This window comes from Centropristis striata, chromosome 2 (genome assembly GCF_030273125.1).
Source record: "Centropristis striata isolate RG_2023a ecotype Rhode Island chromosome 2, C.striata_1.0, whole genome shotgun sequence".
In the NCBI taxonomy this organism is placed as follows: domain Eukaryota; kingdom Metazoa; phylum Chordata; class Actinopteri; order Perciformes; family Serranidae; genus Centropristis; species Centropristis striata.
The window spans coordinates 38245506-38270592 of NC_081518.1; the positions used below are offsets into that span (position 1 = coordinate 38245506).

At 38.1% G+C, this 25087-nt stretch overlaps 1 protein-coding gene across 2 annotated transcripts in view; it reads left to right on the forward strand.

Annotated features, from left to right (window-relative positions):
- Nucleotides 1-25087, forward strand: part of LOC131985538 (xaa-Pro dipeptidase-like) — a 68945-nt gene that overhangs the window by 39295 nt on the left and 4563 nt on the right. For both annotated transcript variants that reach the window (XM_059350702.1, XM_059350710.1), the window contains exons 2-3: nucleotides 19388-19515; nucleotides 21065-21128. In XM_059350702.1, the coding sequence (XP_059206685.1) occupies nucleotides 19388-19515; nucleotides 21065-21128 (192 nt within the window). The remainder of the gene's footprint in view (nucleotides 1-19387; nucleotides 19516-21064; nucleotides 21129-25087) is intronic.

Consider the following 25087-nt stretch of genomic DNA (forward strand, 5'->3'; position numbering starts at 1 on the left):
TGAGATGGACGGACAGTTTGGTGTTTGGTCAGTGACCATTGTGGCAAAGAGGGAGCTGAGCCAGAAGGCAAAGCTCTCGATTTACTAGTCCATCTACGTTCTGGCCCATGAGTCATGAGTGCTGTGTAGACACCAAAAGAATGAGCTCACAGGTACAAGAGGCTGAAATGATCCGTAGGGTGACTGAGCTCAGTCTTAGAGATAGGGCGAGCAGCTTTGATATCTGAGGGATTTTGTAGTACAGCTGCCATTGGAGGTTTTTCAAGCATGTTCAACAGGTAAGAGGCCCGAGGTAGACCCAAATATGTTATGTACAGGTTGTCTATCTCATCTGGCCTGGGAATACTTATGCTAAACCATGGACCAGCCATGGATAAGAAGATGGTTGGAGGCCCATTGTATGATTTTGAGTTATGCCAAACCACGTTTGTTGGACATCCCAGTCCATAGATATGACTGATGAATGTAGATAACTATGCTTTTTACATACCAGGCTTTAGATTTTGCTCAAATTTTTGTTGTTGTTTTGTTATCAAGTCAGAAAGGGGGTTAAATAATGGGCCAAAGTTGGTATACACTAATTACTTTAGTGAGGACATGGCATTTAAAAATAAAAAAAACGACAATAAGACGATTTCTCAGCAGTTTACAGAACAGAAGTGCTAGTCATCCAATGGCAAAAAATGCAGAAATCTCCAAAATGTCAAAAAAAAATCACGATATGGATTTTTCTATGTTGTTCTGAAGGTCTTTGGTGTATTGATGTTATGTTCTGGAGTTTTTTCGACGATCTATCCATTCTCAAATTTTAGAAATTTGCTTAATACCGCATCAAATGTGTTTAGCAAATGGTATCAATCTAAAAAAATGTTGCAGCAACTTATGGGACATGATTGAGCATGGAAATGGACTTCGGAAAGCCATACATAAATATTCTGAACCTGTATATACCTTAATAGCTTTACCTAATTAAGTAAGTCATGTTTAATTTATGACCAGAACATCTTCATACACAGTGCTGAGCTGCATCTCAAATTAATCTTCAGATCAGCTTTCAGACTATATACACCACTTCTATGTGGCATCTTTGTCACCCAACCCCCAATACTCATTAAAAGGGGGCAGAATGATAAGGTGACATCACTGTAGGAAAGTGTTGCATGTTTAATATGTTGAGTAATTATTTTGCAAAATACATTGTCGATTAATCATTTGCTTGATAAAACGTCAGAACAGTCCCCTTGCATTAACAGAAATTGTGTTTTGCAAGCAGTAGTTTAACAGGCAGAAGTTTCCTATTCATTTGTGGTGTTCAACTGACACGCAACAGCCATAATTAAGTTACCTCAAGTTTAGACCAAAATCAAGTTGACTCTTTTAATTTATTTTCCATGAACGCTGTGGTGATGGTGGGGGGTTACTCCAAGTTTGGCTGCAGGTTGCGCAGCTAAAAATATCTCCCCTTGGACACTTCATCGTGATAAAAAAATGTTTGCATGCATTATCTGGCCAAATTATATTAATATTTTAATCTCATTTTATCTCTGTCAGGAGAGGCAATTATTTTGTGGTGATGGAGTGTCACAGCTAAATGAATAACCAGTTGTCACAGCACACCGCTGAGGACAGGGGGCATCGCTGTGTGAATATAAAACCCAATATATACGCAATTAACTTCTACCCTCCATTCCCCTCCAAAGCGTAAATAACATTTATGTTCCCGGTTTCTATCAGTTGGGCGAGTTCTGCAGGGTTAGGTGTATTATCAACTCATTACACTGGAACACACACAGGCTCCTTTATTCTCATTAATCTGCCACTCTCCCCCAACTCTCACTATCTTCATCTAATGAGTATTTATGACCTAAGACTATCTGCTGTGATATAAGACACTGCACATACATTTTATGATGCTGGTGTTTAAAATAGTACAGTAATAAAGGTATTTGAGTGGAAAAACAGCACATTAAGAGACCAGAGCAGAAGATTGATTGACTATAATTCTTTAACCGTGTATCCCAAATTCAAATGCAAAACCTCAGTGGGTATTTCTCATTGCATTGTAACTCACCAAACGACGGGTGTCCAAAATTATGATGTATCAGCCTATCACCATTCATTTGTAGCTCTCCACACTTAGCCATTTCTCACCTTCTTTGTTAGTCTTCAAATCACATCCCACATAATGAACAAGGCAGCAAGGAGAGTTACTCATTCAGGATTTTCAGTTTCTATTTCAGTTTTGACACTCCCTTCACTACCTTCAGTTAATCGAGCTAAAGTAGTATAATTTTCTCTGCAGTGTAACACATAAAAAAAACTGATGTTATCCACTCTCACTGCTGTTTAATTCCCCCAAACTAAACCAACTAGGCTGCTATTAGCAACACTAACTCTTTTAATCTCATTCTCTTCTTTTTTCTTTGGTCCATGAAAACATAACAGACCTTCAGACTGTTTACATGTTTGAGCATATGCTATGTAGATCAAGGAGAAGTGCAGATTAAAATATTGGATGGCCTCCAGTTTCTTCATTTTTTAAAAATCACAGGGAGAGAAAGGAAAAGAGGAGAGAGACTCTGTGTGTGTGCATGTGTTTGCTCATGTGCAACTCAAGGACTCCTGGAGCTGTTCGCCCATGTAGTTCATTCAGACAGAACACCTGGCCTTTCCAGCCTGATGAAACCAACACAGGGGGAGCTGCAGTTGTGCTCTTGCTTGTCTTTTCAACACTTTTTAAGGTCAAATGATACAAAATAGGATTCTGTACAGCTACTTCATCCAAATACAGATAGCTATATATTGCATGGCATGCTTGATGCGGCTGGATTGTGTTCAAGTTATGAGAGAAGCCAGATTAAAATGTGACCTGTGTAACTTACGAAATAAAAAAACAAAACAGTCAATCAGTCATTGCCATCTGAAATAAAAAGATTTAATGATCCTATCAGTGGGATGACAAATGTCATTGCCTTAAATGCATAGTTTGTCCTTTCTGTCGCTGTGAGGTCTCTCAATCAAAACAATATTGACGTTGTGAAGTAGCCTGGAGTGGCGGGAGTTTTTCTTTTCGTTATTGATAACCATCTTTGTCTAAAAAAATCTAATGGAACTCAGGCAGAAATAAAGTTCACAGACAAGTTAATGCATTAAAATTGAATTCATGTTACATTTAGTCCCGTTTACTCATGTCATGTCATTGTTACAAACTATCTGCAAGTGACTACCATAATGTTCACTGTATGACACTCTGATATATTTAGTGTTTGCACAGAAGTTATAGCAACAAGAGGGGGAAAAGGGGATATGACATCATTGACAGGTGACTAAATAAAATGGACCATTACCTTGAATATTACAGATTTCTCTGGGTTTGAACATTGTTGGAAACATATGGAGAAATGTAAGTACACAACTTTAGAAAATATGTAATATAGGTCTAGGTTTTGTTAGATATTTTAATGTAAAAAATACCTTTGAAAGATACCAGTGATCATTGTTGGAATGAAAATAGGCAACAAGTCCTCCAACCTACCCTCAAATACAACCCACAGGAGTGTTTCCAACATGATCATCCTCACTATTGAGAGGAAATCAACACATTTACACACCTCAACCTAACAGTTTCGTTTAGGCGACACAACTACTTCCCTGTGGTAAAGGTGAAAACAACATGATTAGGTGTTACAATAGATGGTTTTTAAAAAAGTATAATAGGTACATGTAACCGCCAGGAGTAAGGTAATCTGGTTTGTGATGCAAATGGTGAAGCATGGAAGTGAAGTTACACTGGACATGAACGCTGGGCTCCTGCGATTCTGGATTGCAAACATAAATATGGGGCATAATAAGCTGGTGTATGAACAACACATCATGCCATATTTCAGAGAAGGACAGTGTCAAAACAGGTTGTAAATGGTCACTAGGGCTTTGATATAAACATGGGTCATTTTAGGCATTTGTTTTAAACAAATGAGCAATGCTCTTTCTCTCTGATAACAGTCATGTAAAAACACTTGCTACATTAACTGTGGTGTTTGTTTGGGGTAAGACAGTAATATGAACTAGGGAACAAGCAGCCCAAATAAAGGTGTTGTGGGTAATACAAGAACAATGGGACACAGATGGCGTGAGGCATTTAGGTGTTGGTATCATTCTTTCGTTGTAGAACAGCTGCAGGTATGTGATATACACTAGAGTGTTTAATTAGCAACGGTTATTCAACTTAAGCTGATCTAAATAAAGATTTGTACATTCTGACAGATACATCGCTTCTGTGAGGTGCCTCTGCAGTAAAAATAAGAAATAAAAGACTCCTTCAATATAAAAGATTTCTTTTTTTTGCAATTTTTATTTTAATCTTATTCATGGAATATTTTTGTCCTTCAATCATATATGTATATTCAAGACCCCACTCTATTACATGTATTTTGTATTATTTAATTCAGATTTTTTGTTAAATCGATTATTTTTCTCTTTAAAACTTGATTTTGACTTCATCAACACTTGTAGAATGGTTTAAATCTTCATTTTGGGTGAAATGATCCACCATTGTTCGCTGTGCTTCGATGTTATTGGATGATAAAATCTGGACTGAACAAACCTCGACCTCTCCTCCCCTGGTTGTCTCTCTCAGCCGAATGAAATGTCTCTTTCAGAAAACTCAGGCATCTGTGGACTATGAAAGACTCTTTTCACTGTAGTAAGTCCACAACAGACTCAGGGTCACAGCTTTTCTGCAGCTCCCCTCTGAGTCCTTGTATGTTGATTTTGATTGACTGAGAGAAGCATCTCTGTTTTTTTTAGATGAAAACAGATGGTTTCCTCTCTTTCTACTCCTGCACTGCTAAACCTGAAGGACATTTGAGGGTAATAATGACTGATCTGCCAAATGCCTGCAACACTGGCAGCGCTGACCTCCACTGGAAAGATGTTGCATAATAATTGAAATTATTTAGCAGCTAAAGTGAAAGGCTTTAGAGCAATCCAGTTTTAGGATATGATGAGGGATAAATCCTGATGAAATATGTGTGCTGTCCTTAATCCTCTTCAATCATAAACAGCTGTCCTGGGTTATGGATGTGACTGTTGCTTAACCTGCCCAGAGAGCCTTTGATCTGGATTTGTCTCTGCCCACACTAACCTGATCCCTCTTTCCCTGCCATCTGTCATACTTTTATTACTCTTGTTTTTAAGTACATTTGGTTAGCTAAACACCATCAAAAACATTTTTTGTCTTTTTAAGAGCTTTGATTTGCTTTAAGTTCTGCTTTGAGCATGCTTCACTGATTACGCACCCAACCGTCTATGTTACGCACACACATGTCCTGGTAGTTTCTTATCACTTAACGCTATTGCCATCTGGGTGCTGCTGAGTGCAACCACAGTCATCCTCTTCCTTAATTTACTTACAGAATGCATGCAGTATGCCAATTCTTGCACTCTGCAGGGAAATAGCATTGCTTTTTGAGCTAATTAATTTGACATGTAACAGTGTTTACATGTATGAAGGTCAAGGCTGGCCCCTGAAGACCCCTATGCTGTGAATTTACATACAGACAATATATAGGATATGTGCATTATGCTGCTGTATATAGTCTCTTCTCAGGCAGCAACGAATATCTCATAATGCATTCTGTTTTCAGTTTCCACTATTTTACATTCAGCTCACATAATTCTGCTATTAAACTAAAAGCTTCTCACTCCAAGTATGCACTTTTCCCAAAGGACTACCTTTTGTGTCCCTATATTGTCTCTTGTGCCATTTTGACAATGCTCATAAACATAAGTGTTCAGTTATGTTAGGCTTCCATTTCCAGATTTATTAACAGTACCTCGTGCATAGGAATTGTAAAAGATGAGTAACAAGAACAACAATTTGTATAAAAATGTGGTTTCATTATTTTTGAAATTTTTTGAATACTGCAGTTGTTGTTTACATCTGTCAAATGGCTTTTTATGGTAAATGGACTGCACTTGTTTTGTGCTTTTTCGAGTCTTAGCGACCACTCAAAGTGCTTTAACACTGCAGATAATCAGCCTATTCACTCACACATTCATACTGGTGGCTGAGGCTACTCTGCCACCTGTCACCATCAGGAATTCATTCACACACATATGAACTCAGCATCTGAAGCATTTTGAATGCTGATGAAACATTTAGGCTGCCATGGTCAGGGATCGAACCACCAACCTTCTGATGAGTGGGTGACTGCTCTACCATCTGAGACTTGGCTCATACTAGTTTAGAGGGTTTGCATCACAGTGATACTAAATGACTGCTTTTCAAATTAAATGAGGTGTGGCAGAACCTGGTGTAGAAGTGTAACTCTCTTTTCTAGTTTAAACCTGGTGTAATCACTACTGTAGCAGCTGTAGGTCGCTTTTAAAATCTGAGGGCACTTTATAAACTATGTTGAAAAAACTACAATTCCTCCCTTGTACCCACAAAACACTTCCTTGTGGCCATCAGGGGAAGACTGTGATTGTAAAGGGCAGTCTACAAGTGTGAAGAAACTCAAAACTGAAAACCATTTAAAAAAACAGTTCTTACAACATGCATTATACGCGAACTAGTCTCCCATAAAAAAATGTCAATATATGGCATTTGTAATGCAGCAAAATACGACTTACATTTATGTTTTAGACTGTCCTCCTCTGCCAACTTGCGGATGTAGCAGTAATGATTGACAGTGATGAAGAGTTTGAATGACAGATATGACACGCACAAGGGAAGGAGGGAGGGGATGTTTATGGGTCGAACGGTGGACTTTCACCCAGGAGAACAGAGTTTGTGTCCTGTGTAAAAAAACAAAATTAAACGGCTTTTTAACATGCGTAACTTACATAACTCACGGGCTCACGTGACTCTTGTAACTACTTCACTTAAGTATTTAAAAACATACGTTTTTTTCCCTTAAACTAGGTCAGTGAACATGGAAATCTTTTTTGTGACATGATATCTTGTTACACTTCAGCTGAACAGCTTGTTGGTGTCAAGCCTGCCTTTTTTAAAGTGCGCCTGCTGCCTGACGCCGCTGTTTTGGGTGAATGACGTCACGTGCGACCTGGAGGTGTTAACCACTTGTGTGCCAAAGCCAAAGTAGTGGCTTCAAAAAAAAAATTTAAAAAATTCATTGTTACTCAAACCTGTCCCAAAACACTATTTTATCGAAGCATCAACATATGATAACCATATTTTGAGGATGTGATCTTAAAATATATATATACATACATCTCCTTAACTCTTCTGGGCTGAGCCCCGGATGTGTCAAAATCCTAGAGACACCCCTTCATTATACATATATGTACGGTTTGAAGTTGTAAAAAAAGGCTGCAATTTCGGTGAATTAGGTTATAAAACCTCTCACTGACCTTTTTTTTATTTATTATTTTTTTTTTTTTAAAGATATTTTTTTGGGCATTTTGTAGCTTTATTGATAGGAGAGATATTGAGAGTGAAAGGGGGAGACAGAGGGGAAGACATGCGGGAAAGGGCTCCGAGCCGGATTCGAACCCGGGCCGCCCGCGTACAAGGACTGGGCCTCTGCGGTACGCGCTCTACCAAGTGTGCCACCGGGAACGCCCCTTATTTATTTATTTCTAATTAATATTCTGGGCTAATTAAAAAACATCCGGGCTTTAGCCCCGAATGTTTTAGCCTAGGGACGCCACTGGTATAATGACGTATGTGCTATTTTTAGAACGCTCTTCATTTAGGTTGGAGATCTTGTTGGTTATAAATATACCAACATGCTGTAATTGAGCAATTGAGACTATAAACTCATCAGGAATATGTTGACGGAGGTAATCAATTAGGTGGAAACTACAATAATTTTCTCATAGACCTCTATATAATCTGACTTATTTTTGCAACAAGTGGAGTCGCCCCCTACTGGCCATTAAAAAGGCTTTAGGAATCCAAATGGAATGTATATCACTGATACCATTCATGAAAAAGTGTTATTTCGGTGAATGTTGAAAACACAGAAACCTTGTTACTGAGATGTTACTGGCTCAGTTCTGTACAGATCTGGCTATTTACTGTATACTAATGGCCATTTTGCATTAGCCCATTTATTTGCATGTATTAAAAATTATAAATTAATAAATAAATATATCTAGTACTGTGCAAAAGTCCTAGGCAGGTGTGGAAAAATGGCTAGAATAATAGATTTTTCTTCTGTTCAATTCACTTTGCATTTTGTTAATTTATAAAAGATAAAAAAATAAAAATGATTAACATTTCTATTTTTGAAACCATTCTAATTTTACAGATTTTTTTCACACCTGCCTAAAACTTTTGCACAGTACTGTATATAACACAATGTTAATTTATCAGTATAGGGTTTGAAATTAAGACAAATTATGTTATAACCTGACATATTGTTTTCTAGTTATTTCAGTACTGCAAAAAATATACAGTTTAATGAGAGGCTCTGCTACCCACAATTCATAGAGATGTGCTAAAATCTAATGGGGACATTTGTCTACAGTGCTTCAGTTAAGAGTGATCTCAAACTGATGTGGAGTCTAATAGCTGCCACAGCAGGTTTGTAACAGAAGGCGACATTTAACTCCTTGAACAGGGTGCACCACAGCACAGGGACCTGAGCGGAGAACGATCAGTCAGATTTGGCTACAATAGGCTTTGGAACTGGGCACCTCTCAAGTGTGAAACCTGCCTCCCAATGCAATTAAATTTCCAACAAATAATATACTGTGCATTCTGCAGCTTACACAGCTAAATCACCTTGATTTAAAGCTGTATTGAGCACAATTTTATTAATATTGAACAAAATGACTTTTACTAATGTGAGGTTGCTGACTGCTGATCCAACTGAGAAGCACAAATCCAATATGCACCTTCATGCAGCTTCCAGCCAACTTGAGCTCATTAAACCATAACTGCTGGTCCACAGGAAATTGTGGGCATCTGTACTCACCTACAACCTAACACAAGCCAATTGTTGGCTATCTGTTCAAGATAAAGTTGCCAGAATAACAAAGTCAGAGCTTAAAAAGCAATACATTTTGGTCAGATGGCCAGTAAGAACACTGTTCATTCAGTATTGCTTTTTTGTGATGGATCCTTAAGTTGGAAAGTGTTTGCCAACAGGTCAGCCATGAGAATTTGATTGGCTGATACATAATCCTTGTTGACTGGCAGCTTAATGCATCTCTAACTAGTTCCATCTGTGCAAAAAGAGCAGAGCAGAACAACTTGTCCTCTATTCTGTACAGGGTTATTTATGCAGCTCTGAAGGTCTCCACTGCCTCCTATAGCAGTGTTTATCTTGTTCAGCTCTCTGGAGATCAGCCTCTAGTGGGTCTCCTGACTACAGCAGGCCTCTCAGAGGCATATTAACAAGATGGAAACAAGCAGAGTCGACTCGACAAGACAATTCATCTTTCGTTCTGGCATCACGGCAGATGGAAAGGAATTGGCACATCATACTTGTGCCACCAGCATTGCACCATGGGGATGAAATGTAGTGACTGTCAAACTTTGAAGGATAGAAGTCTTACAGTGAAAAGACGACAGCTCATTGTTTTTGCCAAACATCATATATTTTAAGTATTGATATATACATTTCAGTAAACTCATTGTTTTTGCCAAACATCATATATTTTAAGTATTGATATATACATTTCAGTAAACTCTGTATGTGACTGAATGTTGGTATGTTGGTGTTTTTGTCTATGTGCATGTAACTGCCAGTCCCCAAGGTCATCTCATGAATAGTTATACATGTGTGATAAATTGTTTTTTGCATGTTGGGAAAAAATGTTCCATAGGCTTATAAAAACATATAAACTCACTTTATCAAGAATTGCAAGAAATCAATAGGATGATATCCTCAAGGTTTTTGTCATGCAATCTGAACTTACAACACGTATGAATAGTCTGTGCAGGTGCATTAAGATAAAAGTACATTGACCTTGGAGCAGTTACCATGTGGTCTCAATCAATCAATTCCACCTGCCAAAGCAAGCTAGATTTCGATCAACACACAAATGGCCACAGATGATGTTTACCATCCTGCAGACACCATGCAGTCTGTTGTACTCATCACTACAAGAATTACTGCACGATAATTCACACAAACCCATTGTATTCTCTGTTTGGTCACACAGCTTTTTACAACCTATAGCGATATTTGTTGTTGAGGTTGTGACCTCTAGTGACTGTAGAAATTATAAGGGTAGCAAGTATAAAGAGTGACAAAGTCTGTGGAGGTTAGAGGGTGGTGTGGAAAAAACAAAGGACGTAAACATTGTTATTTTAAGTTACATAAGTAACTCATCTTGTAAGTTAACTTCTGTCACATAATTGTATGGATGTACTTCTTTTAACCCAAATCATGTCCTTGGTGCTTAAACCTAATCAAAGAGTACTCACCAGTAAAAGATCTGATCCTATACATTTCCATAAAATATATATATATAAAAGTTGGGTGGGAAGATCTTCATTCTTATCAGTATGACACAGCGCAATTATAACAATTAGTATTTTTTTGACCCGGTGACAGTTCTATAGGTTCACATAAAACCAAAGTGGCCCAAGTACTTCCCCTGTGGGACACCACATTTAACATGATGTGAAAACCCTACAGTTGAGACCAAAAGAGTGCTCAAGGTTATCTATAAAGACAGTGAAGTCCACAGTAAAATAAACACTAGAAATAGTAACAGCAAGACATATCAGACAGCATTAAATATGCACCGTACCAAGTCTACCACTGAGCAACACTTTTCCCTGCACTGTTCACATATGTATGAGTATTTCAAAAACAACTTTTGTTTCCTTTCTAACTGAAGTGGAGGGTGTTTTAGTAATTGGCCTACAACTCGTCTGCACTAGGAGCTACTAATCATTGTAACTCTACCTCAAACAGACCCCCTACTGAGGGAGCTTTAGCTACAATTTCCATTCTTCTGTTGACTGAGTCCTTTGTTTGGTTGTTCACATAGTGATTAGTGTTTCCGTGCAGGTAGAGTTCTATGCATTATCTAGCACAATATCCAATCAACTGTGCTCTTTTATTCTATTGTGCAGGGCTGATTATTGCTCTTAAATCTGGCTTAACAGGGTAAATAATATTAATAATTAGCCTTGCCCTAAAACCTGCTCATTTTGTAAACCTACAATCTTCACTTGCTTTGTCATAAGGCAGTTTTGTGGATCACTATCTGAATAGCTTCTGATTACAAATGTAATAAATACAGATTTTTGCCTTAAATTTGTGGAAGATGTTCAAGGTCATACTAATATACAGGACAGGGAGTGAACATCACTTATTCATTCACATCTTCTCTGAAAAAGACATACTGATACTCATTTCCAGTGGTCAAAACAGCGTGTTGATGTTTGATGTGGCTGCTTGTGTGATGATTAGAGAACACTTTGTAACATGGTGAAGCTGCACACCAGGAGAGGAGGGGTAAGGAAGGAAGAAAGTCCTTCAGATGATGAAGACGTGTCAGAACACTCTGAGGTGATTAGCATTTTCTCTGATCTTTCACTGCTGTCATCATAAACAGTGTTTAAAGCGTGTCCTGTTTCTCAACGACTATTTTTCATGCAATCTCAAATAGCCGTTTACTTCTGTTTATAGTTCACCTCCTATAGGCTGAAACAAATCTTATCATTTGGCATCTGATAAACTTTAGTTTCTTTTAATTAAAAAAAACTTTTTCCCCTTAAATTTAACAGAGTGGTTTGTGCATTTGCATATTATTTTACATTTCAAGTATATTTCAAGTTTTTTTCTTCTTTTTTTTTCCAGCACTCCCCTCATTCACATTCATATTCTGGCTTGCCTTCACACCTGAGCTCTCCGGTACAAGTACAGCTTTACACTGTCATCCACCAGCTTGGGAAAAAGTGCCTTCTGCCTTGCAATTTATATTTCAGATTGGCTGATGGTCATGCTCTAACTAAAACTGAGAGATTGGGAGTATGACTAAATTCCTGAATGAATAAATGAAAACTTGCTCCAGGCACATCGTATAAACAAAAGAGAGACTATAGTCTTAAGAAAGTCTAATGGCTTTGTTATGATCCAGTCCCACCCACGCTGTTATCTAAAATGGTTTTACTATTGGCATAACAAAAGTGATGTCAGTAACATGAAAACACTTTGCTTTAAAAGAATTAAAGATATTCAAATAATTACAGGCTCAATACTGTTTCATGCAACTTTTTTGATTTTGATTAATATCTTTCTAACTGAAGGTTTCAGGTCAACTGTTGACGGGGGATATGATCTAATTCGATCCGGGCTCTGTACTACAAAACAGGATTTGCAGTTAGCGACATAAAAAGAATAATGCTGAAGTTGTCATACAGACCATAAAAATACATCTAAGCAACACAATAATTTAATGGAACACACAAATGTATTCATAGTCGGATCTACTTGTGCCCTATGGGGAGAGATATAGGCCTTTAAAGAGGGAAAATAGACTTGTCTAAGTCATAAGCTTGAGAAGCTTCACAAAAAATTGCTGTCTGGTATAAATACCATTATTGTGTTACATTTACATCAGAAGCCAGAAGTTGAAGCTGCAAATGATGTGACATCTGAGTGCCAGTATTACAAGTTGGAAAACCATCATTTCATGGAGTGTGGGGAGCAGGTTATTTTCTAGCCAGTTTGGCCATTGTTAGCAATACCAGTTGATACCACACTTCCTTATGCTTCATTCATTTCTAATAATCCCTCACTCACTTCTCACGCTTCTTCAAAATCAGCTTGTGGACGTTCAGTTTTTTAGTTAAACCAAAAACCAGATATTGCCACAATCTCCGTCAGTCAATCATGTTGCTGCTGTCAAACTTTAAATCCATTCTCCTCTGTGCTGCTGACAGCTGTCATTTTAGGTGAAACCGTTGCCCTCCTCCAAACCCCTTCACCTCCAGCCATCATATAAATGTCCAGCTTCAACTCATCAGAAGTCCACTCCACATCACATCTAGTGCCCCGGTCAAGGTCATCAGAAGTCAGTCTTCAACACATCCAGATCATCAGCATTCTCTCCATCTCATCACCACCACCTTCTCTAGACTCTATGGGGAGTTTCCTATTCTACTTTCCCATGGCTTCACCGCCCACTTAAAATATATATTTCATGATGTGGTTTTAGTGCTAATAAACAGTATATTACCAAAGTTTTTTCTACTTTCAAACTAACTACTGTCTAAGTTGTGGAATCCAACTTCAGGGAGAGTTCTAGTTAAATAAATACTGACTGGGAACTTGGAAATTACCATTTGCTGTTCAAATAGAGCACATCATAAGCCTTTAGCTAGCTAGACTGAAAGTCACTAAACTTGCTGGCAAATTAGGTGTCGTTGAGCTGGAAAGGAGGGACCAAATTTGAATTGTGTGTTGCATAAATTGCAATTGACAAATCCTAAAAACCTTTCAACCTTTAGGTTCTATCAGTTATTGCTTTACCCACTCCTGTCACAGACACGTGTATCTGAAATATGCTTACTATAATGCATTAAGGGATGAACCCACTCAGCAGAATCCATCTGCCTGCAGGCACCTTTGTGTGTTTTAATTAAACACTCTTCTGGTCATCTGAAGTGAGTAAATAAACTGAGTCAATAGTGCTTCTCGCCACACTCCACTATCTGCCTAATTGACTGAAGCATTTCTGTAGGAGAGGGATTGGGTTAGTTTCTGCAGGAATTTTTTAAATAATCTCATCTACTTTTAGAGCATGACATCTCATTCTCCGTTGGCTTGGAAGTGAAAGGTCTGTAGCTTGGTCATTCATGATGATTAGAATATATTTCAGTTCCATAAAGGCATTGAAATGAATCAAAATTATCAAAGTGTTCAAGTAACCTCTTCAAATCATTCCTGCATCATAATCCACACCTTTATTTCCATCCTTTTGTTTATGTACCTTGCCAAAATACAAATAAAATACATTGGGTTTTTTCTCAATCTTCACATAAGCAGTAAAAACTGCTGTTCCTCCTACTCGTATGTTACAGTATTACTCTTCTATAGTCCTATAGTGGGCAACAGGGACACATTACCAATATATTTGCTTCTGTATTCACTGGAATATACAGTAACTTGGCTCATTTACTCTATGGAATAAATGCAAACGGCAAATAACTTTTTAGTCTTTACTTAATGGGGCATGTTGAACTATTTATTTTTTCCAGTTATATGCGAAAAAGGAATATACACATATACATCAAAGTGCTGCCCTCAGCAATCTCAATTTTGCTTGTTAAAGCTTAAACCTCAGCATCCTTTTAAATGTAACCAGAAATTGTATGCTAGTGTATTCCCAACTATTCTCCATATGTATTCATTTTGGCCCCTTTTTGTCCTGAAAGTCCTATAGTGTTTTTGAGGATGCTCCTCCTTCCATTGCAAATGTCCAACGCCCACAAGGAGAAAAGTAAAGAGTTCAAAGCGGAGCAGTACAACTGTATCTACACAACTTACAGCTGGAACTAGAGATAACATTTAGGATGCAGGGGAACTGGCACTCAGTCTACAGTGACAGTGGTGGCTTGACGCCTGGTGTCCCAGAGTCTTCCTTTGTACTACCAGCTGAAACACTTCCTTTCAGCCAGGGAGCCACTGAGGGGGAAACAACAAAGTTATGAGTGTGTGACGTTAGGCTATATTCATGTGGTGTGTCAAGGAGTGTGAATCAAGCCATTGATTTGTTTGTGAAACGATTTGACTTTTCTGTAGGTTTATTGTATTTTGCAAGAAAAACAAGGATGACTATAATTGGATTGTACTTTGGCCTTTTCAAAAGTGGCTAATATATGCACATAAATATAATGAGAACTGGGGGAAAACTACGTCAAGTTTGAATTAGGCGAAACTCACTGAGAGCATTGGCCTCATTTAGCTGAGAATACACTGGCAGAAAGGGTGATGGAAAGGTTAGGAGTCTTATTAATAATATCTGGATATCTAAATAAGTCTTCAGTGTTCATTTTTCAGCAAAATATTAAGTCCAAATAACAAGTGCACACTTTAAAATAGTTTAGAGAGAGACAATGACATTTGCAAATACATTATACTCTTATTATTACTGAGTACTTTATCTTCCAGTCCAGAAGTCCCAACAGTTTAAATTCTGCATCCACCTCCCCTGAGGTCAAAATAAACATTAAAGTAAACATTAAATAACTTCCATCTACCTGGATTAGTATATATGAAAACCATTGAAAACTCCATTTCTGTAGAAAAACAGATTGTTGTCACAATGTCTTGTTACCACATACACCTGTCATCACAGTGAAAGCTGCTCATGTTTCATTGTAAGCATGCCAGACCTCAACAGTCTGTCATCTATGCCTGGATGCCGTCCTTCATAACCCATTGTTTAAAGTTACCTGCATTATGTATCTGCAGTCACTCATAATAATTGAATATTTCTTAAACTCTCCCTGCATTGTGACAAAAGAGAGTTGCATCTCCCCCTACTGTTTTACTGTAAAAGCACCACCTCCAAATCAAATCAGAGCAGACAGTAAACTGTACAATGGAGGATTTGTATGCGTGCATCTGTATGGCTCACATCTCACGTTTTTAGAATATTAAGGTTTTAATATAGACAAGGTCTCCTATTTAGTAACTGAGTTTATGTGCCCTACTGGCTGTAATGGGAATGTATATAATAGAGCTAATTCAGGGCTAAACAGTCAAAAGTTATGCAAAAGAGTTACTGCTGTCTGGAAATAAAACTATTAGAATTATGTTGTTTCATGGTTTCATCTATATATTAAAGGCTGCCTAAATGTGATTCCTAACATTGAGGCATTTTATAGATTAAAAAATGAAAATGAATGAAGTTCTGACTTGTAAATGATTAAATATGGTCCACATGTTATAAAGCAAGCCTTTCTGTTTGAAAAACTCACTAACTAGGGACCAGAAACAATAAATGAATAATATTAATTAAGGGCGTCTTGCACCTATGCTTGTTAAAGTACTAACACAATGTGCGTTCCCTATAGATTATACAACATGTTAGATTTGTCTTTGTGTGGGCTCATTTATAATCATGACTATGGATAATTTCACTTCCTCAGCATGACAAAAAGAAAGGAACTAAAAGCAGATTTCCTGTGTGACTCTACAATGTTGAATGTAAATTGTGCGCTTTTGAATTTAAAAAAAATGTGTTGTGTGTAACTGCAGATGGATGATATCTGCTACTACATCCCCTTTATATAATAAAATAAACACTTGAAGTGGTTGTTTTAGCTGCATTTATCATTTATTTATAAATAACATTTGAAAGCAACAGTGGTTACATGTCTAAGTATTGTAGGCCTCAGTGGATTTAACTCCATGTCTTACCAATAAACTGCAATTGTAGTCATTAATGGAAAAACTAAAAATTTGTGGCAAAATCCATAAAATGTATACATTCTTTAAAAATGTATAAATGTGTGGCAGCTGTATTGTTCTCAGAACGTGTTTGTTTGTGTTGGATTGTGTTGCAGCCTATAGTCTAAGGAGGCTAGCTATACACAATGTGACCTTTAGGGGGTGAAGGATTTTCACAAATATTTTTTATTAGTGGCATGCATAGTTTGTAACATTTCTTCTGTTTAACTTTTTGTAATATTATATGGTTTCTTAATTATGAGACTGCAGCACTTTATAAACGACAGTGGAAGTTGGAAAAAATGGCATCCTAACTTTGCCTCTCAATGTAACTAATCTGTTGGGAGTTAGTATTTCCTGAAGACCTGAAAGCAGCACAACGCCTTACAAAACACATGTGACTTCTATCAGCCCGTGATAGTGTGGACCAACCATCTGACACATCAGAATGGCTGCAGCACCGCAGTGAGTGGAGTTTACAGATTTGACAGCTCTGTGACTGATTGGAGAGTGTATTCATTTTAGGTCAGATAGTTAACGGAGTCGTTTTCACGTTTACTGCCATAAAGATGTTACTTAGAGCCCGCGAGCTCGTCTGATAATAAGCTGTTGCCAGGCAGATGGACCGTTACTACACTTTCTGTAGACTGGCGTTACTAATAGCAACGTGTTTTGAAGTTTAGTTTTCTAGGATGTAGTGAACCTTTTACGCTATTGATTTTTTAGGAGAAACGTTTCATAATAATAGTCTTTATAAAAGACAAGTCTTTTTTTTTTCGAAGAAAGAAAGTTTAAGATTTTCAGTGCTTTCGAAAATAAAAAAAATAAAGAATAAAAAAAACTTCTCTTTCCGTTCCTAAACTAAAACGCTAACTATAACACACTTATAACACACTAAGCTGCGTTGAGTAAAAAAGTTTCAGGTCGGAAATGTAGCTACATTTTCAAATCATATTATTATTATTATAATTAATAATAATAATAGTAGTAGTAGTAGTATTTATTTCTTTATTTATTAATGCACTAAATGCACTTCCTAACCTTTTCGCTCGTGACCCCTCATAACAGAGGTGCCTATGATTAGTATAATTGTTATATTGTTGTTTGTATAAATGATTTTTGAGGCCTATTAAGTCTCTTGGGAGATCCTAAGCCCCAACTTGGGAACCCCCAGGCAAAATACTGGTGAATTATTAACTTATTAGAAACACTACATCGCTGTCTTTGTATGATATATATCTAGTTTGAGTGTGTCTGACAATAGTAATAATGTTGCACAATGGCCCTGTCATTAAATTATTCCAATTTGTGCATTTGTATGTGATACAGTTGTTTTGGGACCTATAGAAAAAGAAAAACAGAATACCATATTACCAATATTACCTCCTTCAATAAAGTTAGTCCAGTTATGGATTAACCTTTGGTCGAGTCCAAAGCTTAATAAGATATGTCATCTTTGTTACCTTATCAGCAAAGCCAAAGCCATGGGCCAGAGACCAAGATTTATAACTGACCTATCACTTAAAAATATGTCTGTCTGTCTGTCTGTCTGTCTGTCTGTCCGTCCATGTCTTGACTCTTTCTGAAGGCAGGCTGGGCTGAGGTTTATGCACCTGAATGCTGAAATGTGCTGACTGAATCCTGAGGATTTCCTTCAGAGCTAACAAAAAATAATTGGTCCCGTTAATTCTCAGTAGCTAAACAACTTTATGTAACAGCTTTAAACTGCAGTTTTTGACCCAGAGTTAATCTTGACCCAGAGTCCTTCAACAGCAAGTCAGTTAAGTACAGTACTGCAACAGTACTGCATCCTATGTTCTCTCTGTCCTTTCAGACCTGTCTACTGGTTGGGTGATGACACCCTGAGGGTGTCCGCTGCTCTGTTTGCCGAAAATCGTCAGCGACTTTGCAAAGGGCTGAAAGACAAAGATGGAGTGGCGCCTGTCAGTGGTGGTGCTGCAGGGAGGAGAGCAGAAGCAGAGGTACTGCACGGACACAGACCTCTTTATAAAAGACAAGTAGTCTGTAGTTGACTCTAGGATCAGTGCAAAACTTAGGCTGTGGTGGGGTCAAGGTCTTGCATTTATTTATCCATTTAATTTATCCGTCCATCGATGATCCCTGTTACCACCTGGCTCTAAGGTGGAAACAAGGAGGGAGGTCACACACAGATTGAGCATGAAAATTTTTTTTTATTTAACATAGTTTAATTATCTTATTTACAAATGTGTGGGATGTGTAGGTAAGAAAGGAGTCAGTCATGTCAGCAGTATGGAATGCGTGGAAAATATGGTGAGGTTTGTGTTGTATGGTGCGACAAACCAAACAAAGGAAGCCACAGTGTCGGTCCTGGAGCCTGCTGAGAGAGAGTGAAGCTCTGCAGAAGGCCCTCCTTTATGCCTTCTGGAGAGCCCAGCCCACATGGGCAGGTATAATGACGACCCTCCCACTCTACCCTCCTAACCACTCCCAGTACCTGCAACAAAAGCAGAGGTAAACAGGTAGGCAAAGTGGGAGGGGTCGTCACATCCCCAAGCAACCAGTGAGTTTAAGTCCCTCCATTATGTCCTGTCAGTCTCCTCTCAGTTGGTTGTGTCCAACTCCTAAATCTATTCAAACAAGGTGCCACAAAAATCTCACCTGGTTTTTCCCAAAATAAAGTCCAATTCTCAGCTTTTTTTTTTGCAGCGTTAATCTTCTTGCCCTTTCAAAATATGTAGGCCAGCCACTCTACAGAGAAATAACTTATGTTCATGAGCTATTTTTCCCCTAACGATCATATCTCAGCTTGTGACTATAATTGGTTTGAGACAAAAATCAAAGGACTCATTGAAAATGTTCCTGTTGTTGAGCTCTTTATTCACCTCTGTAAACTGGTCTCACCAAGAACAACGTTGTACTTTTCTTATGTAATATTCTGACCAGAAGTAACTTTCTCTTCTAGCTGACTATTCTAATCTCCCACACTAATGCTCTGACTGATTCTTTCAATTCTGCAGGAGTCTTTCTTCCACTGGGCTTTTGGAGTAACCGAGCCTGACTGTTATGGAGCCATTGATGTGGACTCTGGGAAATCCATCCTTTTTGTTCCCAAACTGCCCGAGAGCTATGCTACTTGGATGGGAGAGTGAGTCACACTAATCTTCAAAGAGCGGTGTTCATGGCCAACAATCGTCACCAGCTGCTCCATAGCTGTGAGCTAAAACTTGAAGAAAGGGTTGACAAAGTCATGTGCTGCACAGTTACATCTTTTACACTCTGTATAAACATGTTTTTTAATAGAGTGTTTGTATTTTATTTTTAATGTATTTTTAAATTACACAAAGAACCATTAAAAGGTCCTTTATTGTAAAAAGTAGTAGTAAAAGTAAGTCTAGATTAGCCTGGGTATACCCATGCTGCCTTGCACGCTCAATTTCATTTCGAACTGCAAGGCGGCATGGTGTCCATGGCCGATTGTTAGCCCGTCTTTTGGTATCCAATCACAGAACAGGGAGGGACGGCAAGATGATGACGCGTACTGTTTGACATGTACTTTGCTTACGGATCCAACATGGCTGCAGCAGACGCAAAGCTCTCTTTGGATCTAGCTCTAGACAGTGTTCTAGATAGTTTAGAGTGAAAGTTTATTTTAAAAGAAAAACGTTTGGCTTTACACTCCTTTATCACCACCAAAAAGGATGTTTTAGCCTTGTTTCCAACAGGATTTGGCAAAAGCCTAATCTACCAACTATCCCAGTTAGTGGCTAAGCTAATGGGGTTGATACGATTGGCTAAGAGCTACGTACAGACCCATATGATAGACATTCCTAGCACCCAATCAACGGCTCTGGACGATCGTAAACCACGCCTCCTCTACGGGAAAATGAATAGGTTGTCTCCAAACTATATCTCATTTGTGATATAGTCTGGTGTTAGCCAGGCTAGGTCTAGATGCTCTCAATGTTAATTCCAGGAAGAAATACCCATAGACTGCATTTAGAAACATTGCCTATAAATAAGCTGTCAGGTCTTCTGTAAAGTTGTGATTTCACAGAAGCCGAAAGCTCAGATGCGGAGCCCAAAACACAAATATGAAGCCTTTATGTCCCCTTTAAGACTTTTAGATTTTTGTCATCACCCAAACCACCTGTTTGTGTCAGACTATTCTGGAACCGAAGCATGCCTTAGTATTACCAGTCCACATGCTCCACATGTGTAATTTCTTAAAAATGTTTTTACTTGTTTTGGAAATTATTAATCCTGGCCAAAACTAAATCTTTAAAATTATAAGTACTCACAGATAAACAACTCTATTTTCCACATTTTGCACCTTTCTTTGACCTAATTTCATGAAGACAGGTTGTGGATTTTTTTTTAAAATGGTGCATCCCTCATGTTTGTGTGTAAGATAATGAACCAGTGAAACTACTGCACGTAATGATTTGGAAGTAATATGCAGACTCTTGAACATCACAAAAACAGTTACCTTGCCGGTACTTGAAACACTTTAGAAAGCCTTCATTAGTTTTGCTTTCTCCCTTTTGATCTTTGTCCTGAATACTTCAGTTCTGATAGTTTCCACTTAAACTGTAACATAACTCGTGTGTTGTGTTTTCAAATATTTACTTTTTGAAATGCCTAATGAGCCTTTGTTTACTTTTCTTATTAATTGTGTCTTTTGCATCTGTTGACAGGATCTTTCCTAAAGAGCACTTTAAGGAGAAGTATGCGGTTGATGAGGTGCATTACACCTGTGACGTGAGTCTGCCTGTGCTGGTCTGTAGAGTGGAGTGCGTGTGTTGATGTGTATGTGACCTTTTTCTCTGTGCAGTGACTGAACCTTGATGTTCAGCCATGAAGTTACAGCAAAGGACATTCGTGCCTCTGTAGACTGTTTTAAAGGTGAAAGTCATCATTCTGTTATTTGAACCACCTGGCAAAGATGTTGTCAGACAGGATGAATATTCGGTTTGTACCTGGACCTTTTGCAGTTGGTGTCATTGTTTTTTTGTTTTTTTTTTAGTTCAGAGCATGTATGTCTTTCCGTAATGCGCTTCATGGAGGAGCAGCATAGTTTCTATGATTTTGCACAAATTTGCTTTTATGTATTATTATAATATTTTGATGCATACTTCTGTGGAGAGAAGAGTTTATTCAAGAAAGGAGCATTTTCATTGAAACGGAGCAAGTCTAGAGGACACCATCACCCTATTCCAACTAAGTTGAAGAGGTGTTTTCGTGGTTGCCGTGCTGGTGCAAAAGTTAAGGCTCGGAAATGGAGATATAAGCCTTTTTTTTAACGTCAGTCATCATGGGGAATGTCAACTCTCTGCCCAACAAGACTGATGAACTGGAGATATTGGTGAAGACTCAGAAAGTATTCCGTGAGTGTAGTCTCTTGTATTTTACGGAAACATGGTTGAATCACAACATCTCAGACTCCAGTGTGGATCTACCTGGCTTCACTCTCATAAGATCAGACAGAGATGCTAAAGCTACTGGCAAGAAAAAAGGTGGGGGCTTGGCTTTAATTGTGAACCAGAGATGGTGCAGTCCTGCACATGTTACTGTCAAGGAGAAGATGAGCTGTCCAGACATTGAATTATTGGCAGTTAATATGAGACCATATTATGTACCTAGAGAGTTTAGTCATATCATAACAATACTTCCACCCAAGGCAACTGCTGAAGTTCCATGTGAAGTTCTACATGACTTTGTTGCTAGGATACAGACTAAATACCCAGAAGCATTCTTGATAATATCAGGAGTCTTCATAGGCCATAAGGTGAACCCGTTTTTCGTTTCATCTCTTTCCCATGTCTGGGCACTAAATAATTTTTTCATCAGTCATGTTTCCCTCTCCTCCCACCTGACTGGATTCACACAGTTTGTTAATTGTCCCACCAGAGAAAATAAAACCCTTGATATGCTGTATGCTAATGTCAAACAATCTTACAGAGCTACTGCCTTGCCCCCAATTGGAAGATCTGATCACAACTTAGTTCTTATGGAGACTTGTTAAAAACCCTGTGTGTGGAGGCAGCCTACAACTAAACTCATAGTCAGGAAATGGACACCAGAGGCTACTGAGGCTCTAAAGGACTGCTGTGTACTGACTGGAATGTGTTGCTGGAAACAGAGGAGAACAATATGGACATTGACAGACAGGTTGACTGCTTTACTGATTACATCAACCTTTGTAGAGACAGTCATACCCACTAGGACTGTACGCTGTTTCCACAATAACAAACCTTGGATTACTAGTGATGTAAAGGCCATCCTCAATGAGAAGAAGGCAGCTTTTAGAGATGGTGACAAAGCATGGCAGATTTGAGGCTTCAAAACTACAGTCAACGAACCAATGTGTGATGTCACAGTGTCTGCACTTCTTTTATACCGTCTATGACTCACATTTCATAGAACAGTTCAACTGTTCAGATATAAACCACCAAAGATCTCTGGAGACTTTTATTTTAAACTTGTAACCTGCACCTCCATTCTCTTCCCTTGTGTCAAAGCTATAAAATGCATTCCAGTTCAGACCATCTATTATTACACATTTTGAGAGTTTAGGAAAACATTCATGTATATGGATGTTGACAGCAGATTCCCAGGGGAGCTATACTGGAGGTTTGATGGCTCCGGAGCTATTTTTATATAATATAATGTAATAGCTTATAATATTACAGCGTTCACTGGCCAACACACTTAGAAGTGTGCATTTGAAATCATCACATACAAATTTATATTTGAACTGTGACCTTTTAATGACAGCCTGATGGTTTTGCAGAGAGTTTTATCTCTTCACCTGCCTGAGGTGTTAGAATTACTAATTAGTCACAGGTTAAGATGTTAATTATCACCTAATTAAAGTCCAATTCTTCCAATAAGCAATAGCAGCTCAACACTGCACCATATTATTAGTTCAGCATTCAGTTGTTATGCTGCTGAGAAGGACCTAAAAGAGAACAATATTTCTTTCTTTTTTTTCAGAACTAGGTCATGAATATTTGAGCAGTTTTCTATTTTTCAAACACTTGTACATGAGAAGTGTTGTTGCACACACACTTTTATCAGCACAGCCCTGCTTAACATACAAACACTTTTTAGATGTTTGAATGCAGCAGTTGTTGGAGAACAATGTGAATAATGTGTTTTTCATCCTACATTTCTGGCTGGTGTTAACCTTCATGATTTATTATTGGGAGACTTTTCTTGAAATCCATATTTTTGAATCTGTGACCATATTTAAATGACATTTGTAAGTTCTAAACCCATTTTCATTTGGCTGAAAGAGAGCTATTTGATGTTTAAATAACCGCAGGAGTGTTCACATTAGTTTTTGTTATATTCCAGAAAAGTCCTTGCTTTGAACATTCTTCTGTCTGACTTATTGTGACTGACAAATGTGTTTTACTCAAGTGGTTTATAACTACTGCACACCTCAACAATTCTTATTCATGCATGGAATACTGAGTAGAGATTTCAGTAAATAAAGAAATAAAAAGTCAGATTTGTAACTGAGTAAACAGGGTTTAGGCTGTAGCAGACTAGAAGAAACTAGAAGATCTAAGAAATATTGTCATCATATCTTCTCTGGAAGGGGGTGTTTATTTAGGGTATATTTTAGCAAGGGAAAAAGTGAATTAGCCATAGTTTGACATCTGAACTCAAGATATCTGAATAAAAAGGGGTCCTATGGGTACCCATGAGTCTTCAATTTACTGATATGCCCACTTTATACTAATCCCATGCAGTTCAGGGCGAAAACCATGCGGTTTTTCTCATGCGGTAAAGCATGTTATTTTTGCCTATTGTATTTGAATATTTCTGCACAATCGGGTCCCTAAACAGTCTTGGAATTACATAAATCATATATCACTGGAAAATTGAGACTCTTGACTCTGGATTCATTGAGCACAATTTTATGCAAGTGCGAAGATGCGAAGAAGCCCCCATAGTAGCCATTTCATTGCAGTGAGAGCTTTTTTTTTTCACAGCCTCATGACACATAACAACCACAAACTAGAGACCTAGGGTGTTCAGAGGATGTATGGCTTCCCTAGGTATATTGACAATAAGAGTGTTTATCAGCAGTTTCCTGAAAAAAAAAGTGCTTGCCATCCAATCACCAAAAATACAGAAATCTCCAAAAATGTTTAAAACCAAATCACAGCATGTTTATTGTTTGTTGTTTCAAAGGTCTAAGTGTCTGAATTTAGCAACATTTGGCACTAAATGAGTTCAACAAATGGTATCAACCCAAAAACTACAAGGAGTCATAATGAGCATTGAAATGGACTTCATATATTCATATCATAATGTCCAAAACCCTGATACACTTTAATCATTTTTTAATGAATTAATATTAGAGACTGATGGCGAGCATGATTGCGAACAGCTTGACACACAGAGCTTATCATGCTCCCAGCTTTTCATGATGTACACCACTTCTATGTGGAATCTACTGTTGAGCTGCCATCTCCCCCTAAAACTCCTGAGCACCCCAGCTCTCTATAGAATGAGGCAGAGCGCCAAGGGGTTAACCCCCAAGAACAATTATCCCAGTGTCCAAATTAAGCTACAATTTAGATTAGAGGTGCTGCAGAGGGCCTTTTCTGGAGTGAATGTTTTAGGAAGTCAATTTAGTGGTATAAATAATAATACCGATGCTCAAATATCACCAATGTCTGTGAGCACTAATCCAGGGATCTGTT